Below are 20,496 nucleotides of genomic sequence, written 5' to 3' on the forward strand. Positions count from 1 at the left end.
CCAGAATGTTCATTTAAAAAAAAAAAAGTATTGTGTGGGGGAGACAGCATAAGAGTTATGCAACAGACTCTCACGCATGAGGCTCCAGTGGCCCAGGTTCAATCCCCCGCACCACCATAAGCCAGAGCTGAGCTGAGCAGTGCTCTAGTAAAAAATATATATATATATTGCTACCAGCAGCCATATTTTGTTGTTGTTGTTGTTGATAAAGACAGATAAATTGAGAGGAAGGGAGAGACAGAGAGGTAGAGAGAAAGAGACATACCTGAAGTACTGCTTCACCACTCATGAAGCTTGACCCCACGGGTGACCCGCGGGTGAGGACCAAGGGCTTGAAGCTGGGTCCTCATACACTGTAACATGTGAGCTTAACCAGACGCAACACCACTCAGCCCCTAGAATGTTATTTTCATAAGTTGAGCTCTTATTTACCACAGATACTGACCCCTATATTCTTTTTAAATTATTTTATTATTTAATTGAACTATAGTATTATATTTGTCTTAGGTGTGCAACAAACAATATGTATTTATGTTGAAAAATGATTACCACACAATTCATTAAGTTAACATTGGGCGGTGGAGACAGCATAATGGTTATGTAAAGTCTCTCATGCCTGAGGCTCCAAGGTCCCAGGTTCAACCCCCTGCACCATCATAAGCCAGAGCTGAGCAATGGTTTGGTTAAAAAGAAAGGAATATATATATATATATATATATATATATATATATATATATATATATATATCCATCACCACACAGTCACAATTTGTTCTTGTGATGAAAAGAACTCCTTAGGATTTAGTCTCCTGGTCACATTCAAATATGCAAGACAACATCATCAGATAGACACAGATGCCCAGAGGTAAGAAGTACTTGCACTGCCTTCACTACTTCACAGCTTGAAGTTTGCATTCCTCCTCTCTCCTGCCCCAAGGAAACCACCAATCTGTCAGTGTATTAGGGAGCTAAATGTGCCACACTCAGTTGTTTATGGTATTAATTTGATATTGGTTTACAATCTTTTAAAATTTTGCGAGTATAGTCTCATGTACACACATACACACACACAGAGAGACACACACACACACACACACACACACACACACACGCACGCACGCACACACGTGCTTCCCCACCAAAGTTTCTGTGCCATTACACCCAAGAAACCCCTCAAATTATTCTCGTTCTACCTGCCCCTTCTTCTCATAAACACACACACACACACACATTTTTTTTTCCTCCAGGGTTACCACTGGGGCTGGGCGCCGGCACTACAAATCCATTGCTCCTGGCAGCCATTTTTTTCCCATTTGTTGTTGGATAGGACAGAGAGAAATTGAGCGAGGAGGGGGAGATAGGGAGAGAGAAAGCAGACCCCTGCAGGTGGGGAGCTGAGCCGGGGGCTCAAATCCAGATCCCTGAGCTTTATCCTACGTGCGCTTAACCAGATGCACCATCACCGGGCCCCCATAGCCACCACAGTTTTCACAGAGTCTGACTTAGTCTTGTTATTTTTGCCAGTTTCTTTTAATTATCTGTAGTCTGCGTATGAATGAGATTGTTTAGCAGCTAGTTGTCTTCCACGACTTACTTCTTTCCCTTTTTTGTCTCCTTTTCCTTTTCCTTCCTCCCTCTCCTTTCTTCTCTTTCTTTTTGCCACCGAAGCTTTTCTCTGGGGCTTCATGCCTGAATGATCCCACTACTCCCAGTGGTCTTTCTCTCTTTTTACCATGTGGGACGAGAGTGAGAGATGGAGATATAGGGAGGAGAGACATCACATCACCTTTCTACTATTCATGAAGTTTCCCTCTGAGTGGTACTTCTGTATGGTAGAGGGTTCAAACTTGGGCCCTTGCGCATGATAAGGTATGTGCTCTACCAGGTGAGCTATCTCCTAGCCCCCTTACTTATTTCACTTAGCGCAGTTATCTCAAGTCCCATCTATTTTGTCCTGAAAGTGGCATTGTCATCTTTTTTTAATGTCTAAGTAGTACTCCGCTGAGTATATATGCTACAACGGCTTTATCTAGCCATTCATTCATGGGTATTTAAGTTGGTCCTATATTTTAGCTATTGCAGGACCCTGGTCGAGCCCCCGCTCCCCGCCCTCAGGGACCAAGCCTCATTAGTGATGCAGTAGGGCTGCAGGTGTCTGTATGTCTTTCTCTATCTCCCCTCCCTCCTCAGTTCCTCTGTCTCTGTCTAATAAGTAAATAAATAATAATTTAAAATTTTAATGTTGGCTATTGTACATAGTACTATTATCAACACAGAGGTACATATATCCTTCTGATTTATTTTTGAATATATTTATTTTGAGTATTTATATTTTGTTTGATTATTGAGTGTGACCTGCAGTAGATTCACAGTGATACTGCTAGCTGCAAAATCTTTGTTTTTAATTTACCTCTTCCACATCTTGTGTGAAGTATGAAATCCATTATAAGTCTTAGCATATCATTCAGTTTTCAAATGATGTCATTTCTGATTTTAACCACTTCTTTTCTTTAAGCCAAGAGAAGATGATTTACGCTGCTTAACTCTGTTTGGTCATTTTGGTTTTGAATGTTTGCCTCACCAGCTGGTGAACAGGTCCATTCAACAAGGATTCTCTTTTAATATTCTCTGTGTGGGTAAGTACAAATCATTACTCTTATCACTTGCCAATTAGTACTTAATTTTCCCAAGCACTCACTTCTGTTTATCTTCATTAGTATAACAGTGGCACAATTTACACAAGACCATACTTTTTTTTTTCTTTATTGGGAAATGAATGGTTTACAGTTAACAGTAAAATACAATACAATTTCCAAGTTTTCCACATAACAATTCTACCCCCCAACACACACACACCAACTAGGTCCTCCTCTTCCATCATGTTCCAGAACTTGAACCCTCCTCCCCACCCCAGAGTCTTTTACTTTGGTGCAATACACCAACTCCAGTCCAAGTTCTGCTTTGTGTTTTCCCTTCTGTTCTTATTTTTCAACTTTTATGAGTGGGGTCATCCCATATTCATCCTTCTCTTTCTGACTTATCTCACTTAATATGATTCCTTCAAGTTCCATTCAAGATGAGGTCAAGAAAGTGAATTCACCATTTTTAATAGCTGAGTCATATTCCACTGTGTATATAGACCACAACTTAACTCAGCCACTCATCTGTTGTTGGACACCTGGGTTGCTTCCAGGTTTTGGCAATTACATATACTTTCATGTCTGTACTGGTTTCCATTTCCTTAACCAAATTGCTTAGATATTTTTAGTGGTTTTGGTGTTCTTTAAAATTTGGTTTAATTTTCTGTATTTGCTGTGTTATTCTAGTGACCAAGGGAGTCAGGAGTCAGATGTATACTTTCAGTGACAGTCCAATATTTGAAGTGTCTAGGGTATTTCAAACTCCTCTTAGAATTCAGGGGCGGGGGTAGATAGCATAATGATTATGCAAAGAGATTCTCATGCCTGAGACTCCAAAGTTCCAGGTTCAATCCCTGAACCACTATTTTATTTATTTGTTTATTTATTTATTCCCTTTCGTTGCCCTTGTTGTTTTATTATTGTAGTTATTGTCATTGTTGTTGGATAGGACAGAGAGAAATGGAAAGAGATGGGGAAGACAGAGAGGGGGAGAGAAAGACAGACACCTGCAGACTTGTTTCACCGCCTGTGAAGCGACTTCCCTGCAGGTGGGGAGCCGGGGGCTCAAACTGGGCTCCTTACGCCAGTCCTTGCGCTTTGCGCCACCTGTGCTTAACCCACTGCGCTACCGCCCGACTCCTTCCCTGAACCACTATTAGCCAGAGATGAGCAGTGCTCAGGAAGGAAGGAAGGAAGGAAAGAAAGGAGGGAGGAAGAAAGGAAGGAAGGAAGGGAGGGAGGAAAGAAGTCTCTCCCTATGGAGGTGTGCCTGGCATCATATAAGTAAAGGGTTCTCAGGCTCTCTCTCAATCTCTCTCTCTCAGCCCTCACATGTATTCCAACATGTGGGGAGTTCTGTTTTTGTGAATAAAGTTTAAAATTCCTGAGGGGAAAAAAAAAGAATTTACTCCTTCTGCTTTTTGGCCATTGTAGGCCTTTGGATGATGTGTCTTTGCTTGTTATAGGAGAAACTGGAATTGGGAAGTCAACACTGATTGACACATTATTTAATACTAATTTGAAAGACAAAAAATCATCACATTTCTACTCAAATGTTGGACTTAAAATCCAAACCTATGAACTCCAGGAAAGCAACGTTCAACTGAAATTGACTGTGGTGAAAACAGTGGGATATGGTGATCAAATAAACAAAGAAGCCAGGTTAGTCTTCTCTCATTTCAAGGGATGATTTTTTCCCCATGGACTAAATTGTAAAATTCTACTAAGGTCACTGACTGACTTCCCAGATTTAAATTCTTTCCCAGGTAAGTTGTATTCTGTTGTGGTGGTGGTGATTAGAGAAGGAGCAGAGAGAAATTGAGAGGGAAGGGGGAGAGAGAGAGAGAGAGAGAGAGAGACACCTGCAGCTTTGCTTCACGACTTGTGAAGCTTTCCCCTTGCAGGTGGGAACCGGGGACTTGAACCTGGCTCCTTGCATGTTGTAACATGTGTTCTATTAGGTATGCCACTACTCAGCCCCATAATATTCTGCTGTTATCATTATTTAAATGATGTTTCTATCCAGTTGTCTAATGTCCTTATAAAAGCACTGCTCACACTTGTCTTAGGACAGGGAAAGTGGAGATGAACCAAGTCCCCAGGACACAGATGTGTGCTACACAGATGTGTGGATCACCATCTAAAATCCACTACACCTTCTCTATAGAATGGGTTTGTTTGTAATTAATTTATTCACTTTTTTGTAAACACGAAGGTCTCATGACTTGAGCTACTAGTCCTTTTGGAGATAATTCACATACACACATAGATATTAAATATTTATTATCTACGAATCTACACAAATCTTAAGACATAAAACTAAATGTATTACTTTTATTTTCATTTTTATCATTTTATCGGGGGGAGGCATTAATGGTTTACAATACAGTTGATAAGAAACAGGTATGCTTTCTCATCTCTCCATGATATGCATCTGCAAAACACTCTCATCCATAATGTAAGTCCTTTTCCACGATCATGTACCAATTACTGTTATTTTCTTCTTTATCATTTAATTGTGGGGAGGAGTTAATGATTTACAGTACAGTTGCTGACACATGGGTACAATTTCTTATGTTCCCATGACAGGTATCTGCAAAATATTCTCACCCCCAACTTGGGTCTTTTTTCCACAATCATGCTCCAGGACTTCACACACCTTCTCTTGCCTCCTTCCCCACAATCCTTTGCTTTGGTGCAATACACCAAACTTTGTTCAAGTTTGACTTTGTGTTTTCCCTTCCTGTCCTTGTTTCTTAAGTTCCAACATACATTTTAATAGAGTCAGGTGTGTGTGTGTGTGTGTGTGTGTGTGTGTGTGTGTGTGTAGAACACTGTTACAACTGCATATCAATTTGCTAAGTTAAAAGAACACATATTTCTTTTTTTCTCACGTGAATGCCTAGAAGCTCTCCCTTGCTGAATTTTTCTCCAAATATCTCTCATCTGTGGCTGTCTGCCCAAGTCAGCACTTTCAAGATTTTCCCCAACTATACAAGAGAGAGATTGACCTACAGAAAACAGTCTGGAAATGGACCTATCTTCTGACTCAGCAATCCCTCTCCTAGAGATTTACCCAGGGAAGCCAAAAACACCTTTGAAAGGACCTGTGCACACCTATGTTCGTAGGAGCACAGTTTGTAACAGCCCAAACTTGGAAGCAACCCAGATGTCCAACGACAGGCCAATGGCTAAAGAAACTGTGGTACATTCAAATACACAATGGAGTGCAGTGCAGCTGTTCAAAATCATGAGGTCATCTCCTTTACAATATTGTGTCAGAACCTGGGCAGTGATGCACCGGGTTAAGCGCACATAGTATGAACTGCAAGGACCCAAACAAAGATCCTGGTTCAAGTCCCAGGCTCCCTATTTGCAAAGGAGGACGCTTCACTAGCAGTAAAACCTGTCTGTAGGTGTCTATCTTCCTCTCTCCCTCTCTATCACCCCTACCCCTCTTAATTTCTCTATGTCCTATCCAATAAAATCAAAGAATTCAAAGGCATCATGTTGAGTGAGACAAGCCAGAAAGAAAAACACCAAATCATCTCACCGATAGGTGGAACTTAAGAACAAAGAACAGTAAGGGAAAATATAAAGTGAATTTTGGACTGAGTGTTGCGTATCCAAAGCAAAGGACTCTGGGGAAAGAGAGAAAGGAACAGGATGAAGGGACATTGGGATCCTTTTTTGTCTTCTAGACACCACTCAAGGGAAGATGAGAGATTGTGCCTATGTGTTAAAGACTATACTGTAAACCATTAACCCCATAAAGGAGAGAGACGGTAGAGGTGGGGGTGGGGAGGCTGGAGCAGGTTTGCGGACCTACAGCCTGTGTGGACGTGGTTTTCCTACTATCGTATGCACACATTAGGATAAGATTCCTACTGGCTCCCTGGAATATGGTGCTGGGTCCATCAACTTCTGAAAAGGTACTTTTGTTCATGGATGGATAACACTGTGAATTTTTTTTTCCTCCAGGGTTATCGCTGGGGCTCAATGCCTGCACTATGAATCCACTGCTCCTGGAGGCCATTTTCCTCATTTTTTGTTGCCCTTGTTGTTGTTATTGTTACTGTTGTCATTAGATAGAACAGAGAGACTTCGAAAGAAGAGGTGAAGGGGGGGAGGAGGGGGAGATAGATACCTGCAGACCTGCTTCACCGCTTGTGAAGCGACCTCCTCCCCTGCAGTTGCGGAGCCCCGGGCTGAAACCAGGATCCTTGAGCTAGCTGGTCCTTGCGCTTCACGCCGTGTGTGCTTAATCCCGTGCTCTACCTCCCGACCCCCAGCACTATCAGTTTTTATGGGGGAACAAAAAGAAGAGAAACATTGCCATGATACTGACATCACTTTTCTTTAAAAAAAATGTACATATAAAACTATTGTATTTACTGTTGAATGTAAAACATTAATTCCCCAATAAAGAAATAAAATTTTTAAAAATGTACATATAGGGAGTTGAGCAGTAGTGCAGCGGGTCAAGCACACCTGGCGCGAAGCGCAAGGACCGGCATAAGGATCCTGGTTCGAGCCCCTGGCTCCCCACCTGCAGGGGAGTCGCTTCACAGGTGGTGAAGCAGGTGAAGCAGGTCTGCAGGTGTCTATCTTTCTCTCCCCCTCTCTGTCTTCCCCTCCTCTCTCCGTTTCTTTCTGTCCTATTCAACGATGACAACAATAATAACTACAACAATAAAACAACAAGGGCAACAAAAGGGAATAAATAAATAAATTGTAATGTACATATAATAGTGCTTATTTTGTGGTATATATTTCTGTATATAGAGTTAGGGCTAGGAGAAGTAGCGCAGAAATTTATGCAACAGATTTTCAGGCCAGAAGCACCAAAATTCCCAGGCTCACTGTAGATCACTGTAGATCAAAGCTGAGCAGTTCTCTGGTTTTTTGTTCTTTTTAAAATATATATTTTTATTTACTTATTATTGGATAGACAGAGAGAAACTGAGAGGGAAGAGGGAGATAGAAAAGGAGAGAGACAGAGAGACACCTGCAGCCCTGCTGTGCCACTCGTGAAGCTTTCTACCTGCAGGTAGGGACCAGGGGTTTGAAACCGTGTCCTTGTGCACTATAATGTGTGCACTCTACCAGGTGTGCCACCACCTGTCCCCCAATTCTCTGGTTTAAAAAAAAAGTGTGTAGAGCTGTCCAGTGAGCATCTCAGTTGTGACATTGTTCCATCAGGTTGTTAGAAAAGTCAGGTCACATAAGGATCCTGGTTCGAGCCCCCCGCTCCTCATCTGCAGGGGGGTCGCTTCACAGGCAGTGAAGCAGGTCTGCAGGTGTCTATCTTTCTCTTCCCTCTCTATCTTCCCACCCTCTCTCGATTTCTCTTTGTTTATATGACAACAATAACAACGAAGATAAACAACAAGGGCAACAAAAGGAGAAAAAATGGTCTCCAGGAGCGGTGATTCATGGTGCAGGCACCGAGCCCTAGTGATAACCCTGGAGGCAAAAAAAAAAAAAACAGAAAAATACATCATGGTCTTTTTGACTACCTAGCCTTATATTGTTCTGATACCACAATGTAATAATTTAGCTTCTTAAGAAGATTAGATATTTTATTTTTCTTTATTAGGAATTATTTTATTTTATTTCAATGAGAAAGATGGATGGATAGATAGATAGATAGATGATAGATAGATAGATAGATAGACCAAAGCACTGTTCAGAGGCTCTGGCTTATGATGGTGCTGGGGGTTGAACCTGGGACCTCAGAGCCTCAGGCATGAAAGTCTTCTGCATAACCACTGTGCTGTCTCCCCAGCTTTCCCAAGGGATATTGAATCCCTTAGTTTTCTTCTGTGTTTCTTACATTCTTGGTACTTTCTAAGACAACATACACATGTATATATACATCTGATTTTTTATTGTAATTGCATTAAATTTATGGGTCATTTTGTTGTTTCTATAAATAAAACAAAACTTGGGGTTTTTTGTTTCTTTGATTTTGTTTTGCTTGTGATTGTTAGAATGTTGTGGATTTTTGTCACTATGTCAAATTATTTAGTGCAAGCTTCAGATGTCATCACTTTGTAATGCCAAATGTGTAAAAAAAAAAAATTTTTTTTTTCAGCTACCAACCAATAGTGGACTACATAGATGCTCAGTTTGAGGCCTATCTTCAAGAAGAACTGAAAATCAGACGTTCGTTCCTGGAGTACCACGATTCTCGAATCCATGTGTGTCTTTACTTCATTTCCCCAACAGGACATTCTCTGAAGTCCCTTGATCTGCTAACTATGAAGACCATTGACAGTAAGGTGTGTTTGGAGAATCCATCAGCCTTTTAAGATTTGATGCCTACATTGCACTCATACATGGTCTGCACACAAGAACTTGTTTTTTTGACTTTTATTTTTAATCAATGACTTAACAGAGTGTATACATGTGTGTTCTGTTATGCCTCTTAAAGCATTTATATGCTGTGGCATGCCTTTCTTACCTTTCATTTTTTCTATTTATTTACTTATTGCCTCCAGGGCTGGGGCTCGGTGCCTATACCACGAATTCACTGCTCCTGGAGGCCATTTTTTCCCATTTTGTTGCCCTTGTTGTTGCCCTTGTAGTAGTTGTTATTGTGTTATAGCTGTTGTTGTTGTTGGATAGGACAGAGAGAAATCGAGGGAGCTGCGGAAGGCAGAAAGGAAGAGAGAAAGACACCTGCAAGCCTGCTACACCGCCTGTGAAGCGACCCCCTGAAGGCAGGGAGCTGGTGGCTCAAACCGGGATCCTTACCCAGTCCCTGCACTTTGCGCACATGCGCTTAACCCACTATGCTAGCACCCAGCCTCTTCCTTTTTTCTCTCCCTTCCTTTTCTTTCACTCTTTCTCCCTTCCTTCCTTCCTTCCTTCCTTCCTTCCTTCCTTCCTTCCTTCCCTCCCTCCCTCCTTCCTTCCTTCCTTCCTTCCTTCCTTCCTTCCTTCCTTTCTATCTTCCTTTCTTTTAGAGACAAAGAGGCTCCCCTCAGGGAGCCGAGCTCAAACCTGGGTCTTGCACATGGCAAATTTGCACGCTATCCAAGGGAGCTAGTTTGCTGGTCTAAAAATAAATTAGATTTCTAGGTAAAAATAAGATCTGCTTCAGTTTCTTGCTAGGTAGTATATTCAGTAGTCATGGAGATGCTTTCATTGTTCATTTTATGAATAACTATTACTGCCCCTGCGGCTCCAGACAGACTATGACCCACATAGTCAACGAGTGCCACCTCTCCAGATTCAAAGGAGGTCTCGAAACTTGACATCAGGCTCAACCTGACGCTGTTGACTGGCTACGGAAGAAGGGCAAACGCTAGAAGAAGAAGAACTGTCCAGCCACTTGGCAGGCACAGGAAATGCGTATTTTACAAGGAATAGTGCGTCCATTAGTTGAACAAGGCTGTGTGTGTTTCTCCTTTCTCCTCCTCCTCCAAGTCTCCCTCCCTTTTTTTTTTTTTGTCTCCATTGTTATTGCTAGGGCTTGGTGCCTGTACTACGAATCCACTGGTCCTGGAGGCCGTTTTTTTCCATTTGTTGTTGGAAAGGACAGAAAGAAATTCAGAGAGGAGGGGGAAGATAGGGGGGAGACAGAAAGGGGGGAAATAGAGAAGGGGGAGATAGAGACAGACACCTGAAGACCTGCTTCACAGCTTGTGAAGTGACCCTCCTGCAGGTGGGGAGCCAGGAGCTCAAACCGGGATCCTTGAGCTTTGTACTATGTGCAGTTAACCCAGTGCACCAGCGCCTGACTCCTCTCCCTTTCTCTCAGTGACTATTGCTCCTCAAATCTGAGCACCTGGTAGCATCACTGACAAGGAAAGTTTCTGTTGCTTGTTCCTCACTGTTTCACTAGCACTGAGTGTAAAACTGGGAATTGGTAAACCAAGTCACGACACCCAGGGGTTATAGGAAAGCAATCTTTATTTCGGGCACACTAGACCCAGAATTCAGCTAATGCCAAAAAGTTTCTGGGCCCTGATGTGCTGTAAGATTTTGGAAAAATTGTAAAAGAAACCATGATAAACTGTGACTCTCTAGTTGCAGTTTTACACACACACACACACACACACACACACACACACACACACACCAGAGATTGTGAGAGACTGTAAAACTTCTAAGGTCAGCAACAAGTTCTCCATGGTGAGATCTAGAGCCTTCCTTTTTTAACAGGTGAATATCATACCACTGATTGCCAAAGCAGACACGATTTCTAAGAGTGACCTGCAGATTTTTAAGTGTAAGATCATGAGTGAATTGGCTCATAATGGTATCCAGATCTACCAGTTCCCGGCAGATGATGAAACTACTGCTCATGTGAACTCCTCAATGAATGTAAGTCTCTACTGAGTATCAATTACATTTTAGATGTGGGAAGGGTAATATGAATAGCATATGAATAGCAATTTAATAAATTATTGTTTCCCCCCCAAAAAAATTGTATCTTCCTCTACAACTACTATGGGAGAATGTTTTATTTTTTGAAACATGTTGGTTGAAAGTCAGTTGTTATTTATTTTTTTTAAGTTTTTTTTAAATTTTTTAAATTTATTTTCCCTTTTGTTGCCCTTGTTTTTCATTGTTGTTGTAGTTATTGTTGTTGATGATGATGATGTTGTTGTTAAATAGGACAGAGAGAAATGGAGAGAGGAGGGGAAGACAGAGAGGGGGAGAGAAAGACAGACACCTGCAGACCTGCTTCACCACTTGTGAAGCGACTCCCCTGCAGGTGGGGAGCCAGGGGCTTGAACTGGGATCCTTTTGTCGGTCCTTGGGCTTCGCACCACGTGTGCTTAACCTGCTGTGCCACCACCCGACTACCGAAAGTCAGTTATTTTTGAACAGTTTTATTATTTGTAGAATGTATTATTCACCTACTAAAGTCATGTATGGTGTGTCACCATCACCATAGTCAATTATAGATCATCTCTATCAGCTGAAATAAACCTTAAGCCCTGTAATTCTTCTATCCTACTAATTGTCAACTATTCTGTCCTTCAACTCTAAGCACCCACACAGTGAACAATTTTAAAATATTTATTTGTCTGTTTATTTATTTATGAGATAGAGAGCTTGAAAGAGAAGAACAAATACCAGATGATCTCATAGGCAGAACTGAAGAAACAAAAACAGAAAGGAAAAAACACAAAGTTAAAACTTGGACTGTTTTTGGTGTATTGCACCAAAGCAAAGGATTCTGGGTAGGGAGGGTAGGAAGGATTTGGTGTGGGGTCAGTCTTTGGGGTCCTGGTGCATGATGGTGGAGGGGGACCTAAGTCAAGGATGGGAATGCTTTGCAGAAGCCTATCATGGTGAGGTGAGAAATTGCACCCATGTGTCAACAACTATATTGTAAACTATTAACCCTCCAACCCCAATAAAATAATCAAAAAAAAAATTTAAGAGGAGGAGAAGGAAGAGGAGGAAACCAAAGCATCACTCTGGCACACGCAGTGAGAGAAGCTGAACTCAAGACCTCATGAGTGAGAGTCCACTGTTGTATCCACTGGACCACAGTTTCATTTCTCTGTAAAATTTTCTTTTTTAATATTTATTTATGAACGAGAAAGATAGGTTGAGAAAGAACCAGACATCACTCTGGTGCATGTGCTGCCAGGGACTGAACTCAGGACCTCATGCTTGAAAGTCCAATGCTTTGTCCATTATGCCACCTCCCAGACCACTTTTTTGTATTTCTTTATCGGGGGATTAGTGATTTACAGTCAACAGGAAATACAGCAGTTTGCACATGTGTAACATTCCTCTCAGTTTCCACATTTCCATTCAATTCCCGATGGGTTCTCCCCTACCATCATGTTCCAGGACATGAACCCTCCCACCCCAGAGTCTTTTACTTTGGGCAATACACCAAAAGAATTTCTGTTCTGGACACAGATGAGTGGAATTATATTTGGTCTATTCATTTACTTACTGGCTGTTAGTGTAGCATCCCAGGGCCAACGTTTTTTTGAATCCTTTTCCTATTTTTAACTGAAAAAAATGTATCTTTTATTATTGAGTTATAACCTTCTTTATATATTTTGGGTAAAAAGCTCTTGATGATATATGATTTTCAAATAGTTCTCGATATCATCTGTAAATCTTTTGATGAGCTTTTCATTCTGACTTATTTCTCTTATTATGGTCACCACAAGCTCCATCTTTTCTGTGACCAAAGAAACACTCTCCTGTCCCTCCACTTCCTGTACGGTGTATATATACCACATTTAGATTAATGATTCATATATATGTGGTTTTTTCTCTGTGTTTTCAGTTCTATTCTATTTGTGTATCTGGTTTCCTTCTAATACTGTACTATTTTGTTAATGTAGTTTTGTAATATATTTTGAAATTGGGTAATATAATTCCTCCATTCTTACTCCCCCCCTTGTTTTAATAGTTTAGAAACTTTTGTGGTTCCAAACAAATATTAATAATGGTTATGCAAAAAGCTTTTCATGCCTGAGGTCCCAGGTTCAGTCTCTAGAACCACCACAATCCAGAGCTGAACAAAGCTCTGGGAAAGAAAGGAAGAAAGAAAGAAAGAAAGAAAGGAGGGAGTGAGTGAGGGAGGGAGGGAGGAAGAAAGAAAGAAAGAAAGAAAGAAAGAAAGAAAGAAAGGCAGCTGCCAGTGATTCTGCCCTGATGTATGCCCTATAGTTTTTTTTTGTTTTTTTTTCCTTCCCTTCTAGCACTGTAAGTATGGACTTATAGGACTGGGGCAATTGGTCTGTGTTTGGGGAAGGGGGTCAGTGGCAAAACTCTGCCCTTTAGAAATCTAAAGCTGAGGCTATGAGAACAGCATGCCTTGCTAGAAGCTGGGACTGCCCAGGGTTAGGACAACAGGCTTAGAGGATTCTTCAAACAACTGAAGCCATGACCTTTTCAGGACATTAGGACCTTAGCTATAGAGAGTTCTGTACAACTGCAGGACTGCAGGTTTAGCAGGTCCTGGGAGCCAGGACCATTTGATATTGTGAATACAGGAATGGGGGACCCTACAGGGCTGGTATTCTGATACCCTGAATTTTCTATGTTGGTAAAAGAAATAAGGGTGGGAGGCCGGGGTTAGCACAGTGGGTTAAGTGCACATGGCACAAAGTGCAAGGATTGGTGTAAAGATCCCAATTCGAGCCCCCAGGCCGAAGCAGTGAAGCAGGTCTGCTTTCTCTCTCCCTCTGTCTTCCCCTCCTCTCTCCATTTCTCTCTATCCTATTCAAAACATTGAGAAAATAGCCAAAGGAACAGTGGATTCATAGTGCAGGCACCAAGCCCCAGCGATAACCCTGGAGAAAGAAAGGAAGGAAGGAAGGAAGGAAGGAAGGAAGGAAGGGAGGGAGGGAGGGAGGGAGGAAGGAAGGAAGGAGACACTGTATAAGGGAATGTGATTTATACCATCGATTCGTTCTAGGAACACTTACCTTTTGCTGTAGTGGGAAGCATGGAGGAGGTGAAAGTTGGGAAGAGGATGGTCAGAGGCCGTCAGTACCCCTGGGGAGTTTTACAAGGTAAATGTGATTAAAGTAAGCAAGGTGCTTTGGAGAGAAAGAGTGAGAGTGTGTGTGTGTGTGTGTGTGTGTGTGTGTGTGTGTGTGTGTGCGCACACAATGTTCTGGCTTTCACTGATACTAGTGGTGCTGGAGACTGAACCTGGGACCTTTGACATCTAGGGCATGAAAGTCTTTTTTGCATAACCATTATGCTCTCTCTCCAGCCCACTAGTAACATATTAACCAGCTAATTATCAGTTAGTAACAAAAACACACACTCTTTCATTTGAGCTAGTGCTTATTTTGACTGTAACTCATTCTGATAAGAGTTTGATGAGTGGTTCTTCAAGCAAAATCTACAGAGGCTATAATTTTTTTTAATGTAGCCCAGTCTGTCATATGAATATTGTTTTTCAATGTATAAACTACAACATTTAGAGTATTGGGGTGTTCTGAACAGAACTTTAGGCAGCATTTAAGCATAAATATTAGTGTTTAAAGTGTGCCATGTAATAGCTTATAAACAATTTAAAATGGTGGTGTGGCAGGGTCTGCAATGGATAAAGCCTCAGACTATCACTCATGAGGTCCTGAGTTCAATCCCAGGTATCACATGTACTGGAGTGATGCTCTGGTTCTTTCTCCCTCTTCCTATCTCTAATAAATAAATAGTAAAGCTTTTAAAATAATAATAATTTGAGTTATCACTAGGAGAAAAGATATCAACTTTTTAAAGTAGATGTAATTCACTTTTAGATAACTTCTACCAGGATATTTATCCTAAGTAGTTTTCACCATGATGAGTCAGAATATTGTAAAATACAATCATTAATTGTCTGGTTCATCTACTTGTGAGATTAATTATTAGAAATTAAATAATCTTTAATTTCCGAATACTGCTTTAAAAAAACTCCATATATCAGAAACATTTAAATTTACCAGACCTAATTTAAATTAACATCTTTTAATAAATGTTAAATTTGATGGCAGTATAACATAGCATATTCAATAGTGTGAGCTCAGTGATCTGGAGCTGACCAATATTAGGTGAGAGTCAGTGAGTTTCTTTAAATTGATTTTGAGTATTGACTAGTTCAGTTTCATAAAGACAATGTGTAAATACATTTTGATAACTAAAGTAGGCACGATTGTTAATTAGTTTATGTTAGCAGAACTTTTTTATTTATGTATGTATTTTGGGCCTCACCAGGATTTTACTGCTTCAGGTTGACTCTTTCAGATTGAGACAGAGATAGAGAGACAGAATGAGACAGAGAGAAAGAGAAACACAGCACCAAAGCTTCTCCTAGTGCCATGTTGTAAAGCAGACCCAGTAGCATTTATTTTAATAAAACTAGTTACTTTTGTGAAATCACCTTACATGTTTTTACTAGAGCTCCATGAAATACCTTGAGGGAACTCTGGAAATAACATGAGTATTCACAAAAACTTATGCCAAATGCTAATATAATGTTATGTCTTCACTGCTTCCCATTTATCCTTTGATTTTTTAAATTTGAGACAAAGTTTCTAGTCTATAAATGTTCTGCTGAAAGCTAGTATGTCTTGTTCTGTATTTTCATGGTTAAAAGTATAGCTGTTCAGGGGGCTGGGTGGTGGCACACCCTGTGGAGGACACATGTTACAATATGCAAGGACCCGGGTTCAAGCCCCCAGTCCCCATCTGCAGAGGAGAAACTTCACAAGCAATGAAGCAGTGCTGCAGGTCTCTCTCCCTCTCCCCCTCTGTATCTCCCTTCCCTCTCAATTTCTCTCTGTCTCCCTCCAAAAATAAGTCAATAAGTATGTTTTAAGTATAGCTGTTAGGCAGAATGAAAACCTAGCTGTTATTTAACCCTGTCTTCATTTGGCAACGCTTGTTGAGTGCCAGGGATTTATAACAAACGCGCGCTGCTTATTCTTTCTCGCCTAGTGGAAAATGAGAATCACTGCGACTTTGTCAAGCTCCGGGATATGCTTCTCTGTACCAACATGGAGGACCTGAAGGAACAGACTCACCGGCAGCACTATGAGCGCTACAGATGCTACAAGCTGCTGAAAATGGGCTTTACCGACGTGGGTCCCGACAACCAGCCAATCAGGTGAGCGGAGACAACGCAGGTTAGCGGCTCTTCTGTGCCTTCCTAAGCCACAAAGTGGTGACTGCGCAGCGCCCTGCGACCTTTATACACAGTCGCTAAGAATGAGAATAACTGTAGTTCTCAAATCCTGGGAGATATTGAATCCTTGGTTTCTAAAATATCTCCAGATTTTACTTAATTGTTTAGTTATTTGATAGGACAAATTTAAGTAAAATTAACCAATTTTATGAATGTGGGGATAAAAATTTACCTTACTGCAGATTTGCAGAGATGTCAGTTACAAGTCATATGTATTTATTGGATAGAGACAGAGAAAACTTGAGAGGGGAAAGGAAGATAGACAAAGAGAGGGGGCCGGGTGGTGGTGCACGGGGTGATCTGTACATAGTACAAAGCACAAAGACCAGTGCAAGAAGCCGGCTCCAGCCTCCAGCTCCCCACCTGCAGGGGGTTCACTTCACAAGTGGTGAAGCAGGTCTGCAGGTGTCTATCTTCCTCTGCCCTACTCTGTCTCCCCTCCCCCTTCTCATTTCTCTCTGTCCTACCCAATAAATTGGAAAAAAATAGCCACAGAAGCAGTAGATTCATAGTGCAGGCACCAAGCCCCAGCGATAAACTCTGGAAGCAGAAATAAATAAATAAATAAATAAACAAATAAAATTTTTAAAAAGGAGCGATAAAGAGATACCTGCAGCCCCTTCATCACTCATGAAGCTTTCCCCTTGCAGGTGGCAGGTAGGGGCTTGAACCTGGGTCTTTGTACACTGTAACATATCTGTAATACCAAATGTGCCACCACCTGGTCCCAGATTTTTTTTTTTACCAGAGGCTTGCACTTTCCTTCATTTTCTCCTTCTCCTTCCTCATTTATTACTTTATTGGGGGGCAGGGGGAATAGACTAGAAGATATTTATGTGTCAATATATGTGATTTAACATGCTTGTATAATTTATAATTTTAAAACATTTATTTATTAATTCCCTTTTGTTGCCCTTGTTGTTTTTATAATTTGTGATTTTTAATAAGAGTAATATATGTATGTTTTAGTTTTCAAGAGACATATGAAGCCAAAAAGCAGGAGTTCTATGATCGATGTCTGAGAGAAGAAGAAGAGTTAAAACACAGGTTTATGCAGCGAGTAAATGAGAAAGAAGCAGCATTCAAAGAAGCTGAAAAAGAGGCAAGTGCTGCTAGTCTGAGTTCACTGTGATTTATTTTTTAGGCATTCCGTTAAATTACAGCCCTAAGTTTCAAGAGTGTCGTTGATGCTTTGGGGAGGGTGTATGATAGTCTCCCCCAAAAGCTGCTCTCTCCACCTGGATTTTAAATACAAGCTCCAGAATTGTAGTCTGTCATTTTATTTTCTCTGCAACATTTGAGAAATTTGCTTTTAAGTAATCTATACATTGCTTTCCCCCCCCCAAAAAAAGGTGTCTTACAAAAACCCTTTATTAATAACTTAGATGTTTAGGCATGAAAATGAAAAAAAAAGTGTACTAGAAACTCCATTTATTAATGTATAATGAATTCAAGGCATTGACTTCTATGAAAAGTCACAAATGGTGTATTGCACCAAAGTAAAAGACTCTGGGGCTGAGAAGAGTGTTCAGGTTCTGAAATATGGCGGCAGAGGAGGATTTCCGTGTGTTTGTGTGGGGGGTGCTTGATTATTATGTGGAAATTTGAGAAATATTACACATGTACCAAACTACTGTATTTTACTGTCAACTTTAAATCATGAATCCCCCATAAAGAAAAAAAAAAAGTCACAGAAATAGTACTGCCACTACTGCATTCGAAGTCTTTCTTTTACAAATAAGTAGGTAAATGGTTGATTAAGACGAGCCTTGACTAATCGCAGGTGAATCTCTTGTGTATTCCATTCAAATCTGTTTTAGTAAATGAAAAATGACCGGGGGGGGGGGTGTCAGGCAGTGGTGCACAGGGTTAAGTGCACATAGTACTAAGTGGAAGGACCTGCTGAGAGATCCCAGTTTGAGCCCCCATCCCCCCACCTGCAGGGGGGTTGCTTCACAAATGGTGAAGCAGGTCTGCAGGTGTCTCTCTTTCTCTCCCCTTCTCTATCTTCCCCATCTCTCTCAATTTCTCTCTGTCGTATCCAATAAAATGGAACAAATGGTCACTAGGAGCAGTAGATTCATAGTGCAGGCACCAAGCCGTAGCAATAAACCCTGGAGGAGAGAAAGAAAGAAAAAAAGGAAAAAGAAGGAAGGAAGGAAGGAAGGAAGGAAGGAAGGAAGGAAGGAAGGAAGGAAGGGAAAAGAAAAGAAAAGAGACGAAGGGAGAAGGAAAGAAAGGGAGGAAGGAAGGAAGGAAGAAAGAAAGAAAGGAAGGAAGGAAGGAAGGAAGGAAGAAAGAAAGAAAGAAAGAGGAAGGGAAAAAATGAGCTGAGAATGTAGCTTTGATGATTTGCCATCAATAATTTTTTGGCAAAGGAATATCCAAAAGCACACACACTTAATTGAAATCAGGGATATCTTTCTGTAAAGTACATTCAGTTTTTTGTTTGTTTGTTTGTTTTGTTTTGTTTTGCCCCCAGGGTTATTGCCAGGACTCGATGCCTGCACCATGAATCCACGGCTCCTGGAGACCATTTTTCCCCCTTTTGTTGCCCTTGTTGTTCCATCATCGTTATGGTTATTATTGTTGTTGTTGTTGTCTGTCGTTGGATAGGACAGAGAGAAATCGAGAGAGAAGGGGAAGACAGAGGGGGAGAGAAAGAGCGACACCTACAGACCTGCTTCACCGCCTGTGAAGCGACTCCCCTGCAGGTGGGGAGCCGGGGGCTCCAACCGGGATCCTTGCGCCCCGCGCCACCTGCGCTTAACCCACCACACGACCGCCTGACTCCCGTACACTAATATTGTAATGCACACTTTTTCTACTGAGCTCTTATCAAATTTTATTTGACGTTATTTATTTGTAGAAGAAATTCAGAGAGAGGAATTAGACCTTGTTAAGAAAAGTCTGATTTTAAAATTGTGGCAGAGGAGTCAATGGGGACACATTTAAAGTGACAATGAAGCTTATTTTTTAAATTTTCTTTAAACATGGATTTTTTGAGACAGGCATTGAAATCTGCATGTATTTTTACATGTTTGACAGCCAGCATGTCCCCTGGCAGATACTTCACAAAAATGTCAGTCACAACTTTGTTATTGTTTTTACAGCTCCAGGACAAGTTTGAGCATCTAAAAAGAGTCCAGCAAGAGAAGATCATGAAACTTGAGGAAGAACGAAGACAACTGGAAGAAGAAATAATAGAGTTTTATAAAATGAAGGCTTCCTCAGAAACACTGCAGCCTCCAGTGTGCACTAACCTAAGAAAGGACAAGGATCGCAGAAAGTAGCCCTCACCGTCCTCTGGACAGTAGAGCCCAAACATTCGAGACACTATGCTCCTGTGAGATTGTCTTCACAGCGATTCACTGGTTGAACTTTAGGCAAATTAAATTGTGTGTGTGTGTGTGTGTGTGCTCTTTGTCTGTCTTCCCCAGGGAGAATGTAACTAACTCCTTGGCAGTAGGTAATCTTATGAGATGCTGCAATCCCAGCCGCTGGAATAAAGACTGTCACTCAATAAATATTTGCCAGAATGAAGAAAAAAAAAAATCAGAATATGCAACAATGTGTAAAATGTTTTCATCAGCTGGGGGAATTCTTTTTGCCATATCTCCTATGTGTGGCCTCAACTCACAATTGTGATTTATTTGCTTATCTAAGTAGATGGTGGGGGACTTTGTTGAGGAGTCTGAGTATAAATATTCTTTGAAAAGCTAACCAACTTAAAAGGCTGGGTGATGGGTATCCGATTGAGTGCATTGTTTCTCAAAAGACATTGCATGTGCGTGATAATGCTCCGATCCATTCTCTCTCTCTTTACCTTTCCCTTTCAATTTCTGTCTCTCTAAAATAAATAAAAATACAAAATAAATAGACAAAAGAACAGTGTTAAATAAGTGTTAGGACAAATATTCCTGAAATGGAATTAATATTCCTGAATTGGCCTTTTCTCTAGTTACAGAAAATAAGAGGAAAAGATGTGCTTTTCATTTGTGGCCTCTTTGAAACCATTTAATCGCCTCCTAGGAAACAAGCCCCAGATAGTACTTCATTTCTTCAGGTTCTCTCAATTGAATGTGGCCTTACCTGTATTGGAGCGCTTATGCTCTTTTCCTGTGTATTGACAATATAAAAGGTCCAGTAAAAACTTGGCGGGGGCGGGAGTGGAGCCACAGAGACTGTT

At 41.0% G+C, this 20,496-nt stretch overlaps 1 protein-coding gene across 1 annotated transcript; it reads left to right on the top strand.

Annotated features, from left to right (window-relative positions):
- Positions 1 to 1,860: 1,860 nt before the first annotated feature.
- On the top strand, positions 1,861 to 19,896 carry SEPTIN14 (septin 14). The gene is made up of 9 exons (XM_060174113.1): positions 1,861 to 1,884; positions 2,515 to 2,635; positions 4,105 to 4,300; positions 8,736 to 8,922; positions 10,811 to 10,972; positions 14,049 to 14,145; positions 16,061 to 16,229; positions 17,277 to 17,409; positions 19,421 to 19,896. Exons 1-9 carry the CDS (start codon positions 1,861 to 1,863, stop codon positions 19,598 to 19,600), a joined length of 1,269 nt encoding a protein of 422 aa, XP_060030096.1. The 3' UTR covers positions 19,601 to 19,896.
- The last annotated feature ends 600 nt before the right edge of the window (positions 19,897 to 20,496 follow it).

This window comes from Erinaceus europaeus, chromosome 15 (genome assembly GCF_950295315.1).
Source record: "Erinaceus europaeus chromosome 15, mEriEur2.1, whole genome shotgun sequence".
In the NCBI taxonomy this organism is placed as follows: Eukaryota; Metazoa; Chordata; class Mammalia; order Eulipotyphla; family Erinaceidae; genus Erinaceus; species Erinaceus europaeus.

Coding starts and splice junctions, on each gene's coding strand:
- SEPTIN14 (XM_060174113.1), top strand. CDS start 1,861: ATGATAAGGTATGTGCTCTACCAG. Junction 2,636..4,104: donor TTTTAATATTCTCTGTGTGG/GTAAGTACAAAT, acceptor TGCTTGTTATAG/GAGAAACTGGAATTGGGAAG. Junction 8,923..10,810: donor TGAAGACCATTGACAGTAAG/GTGTGTTTGGAG, acceptor CTTTTTTAACAG/GTGAATATCATACCACTGAT.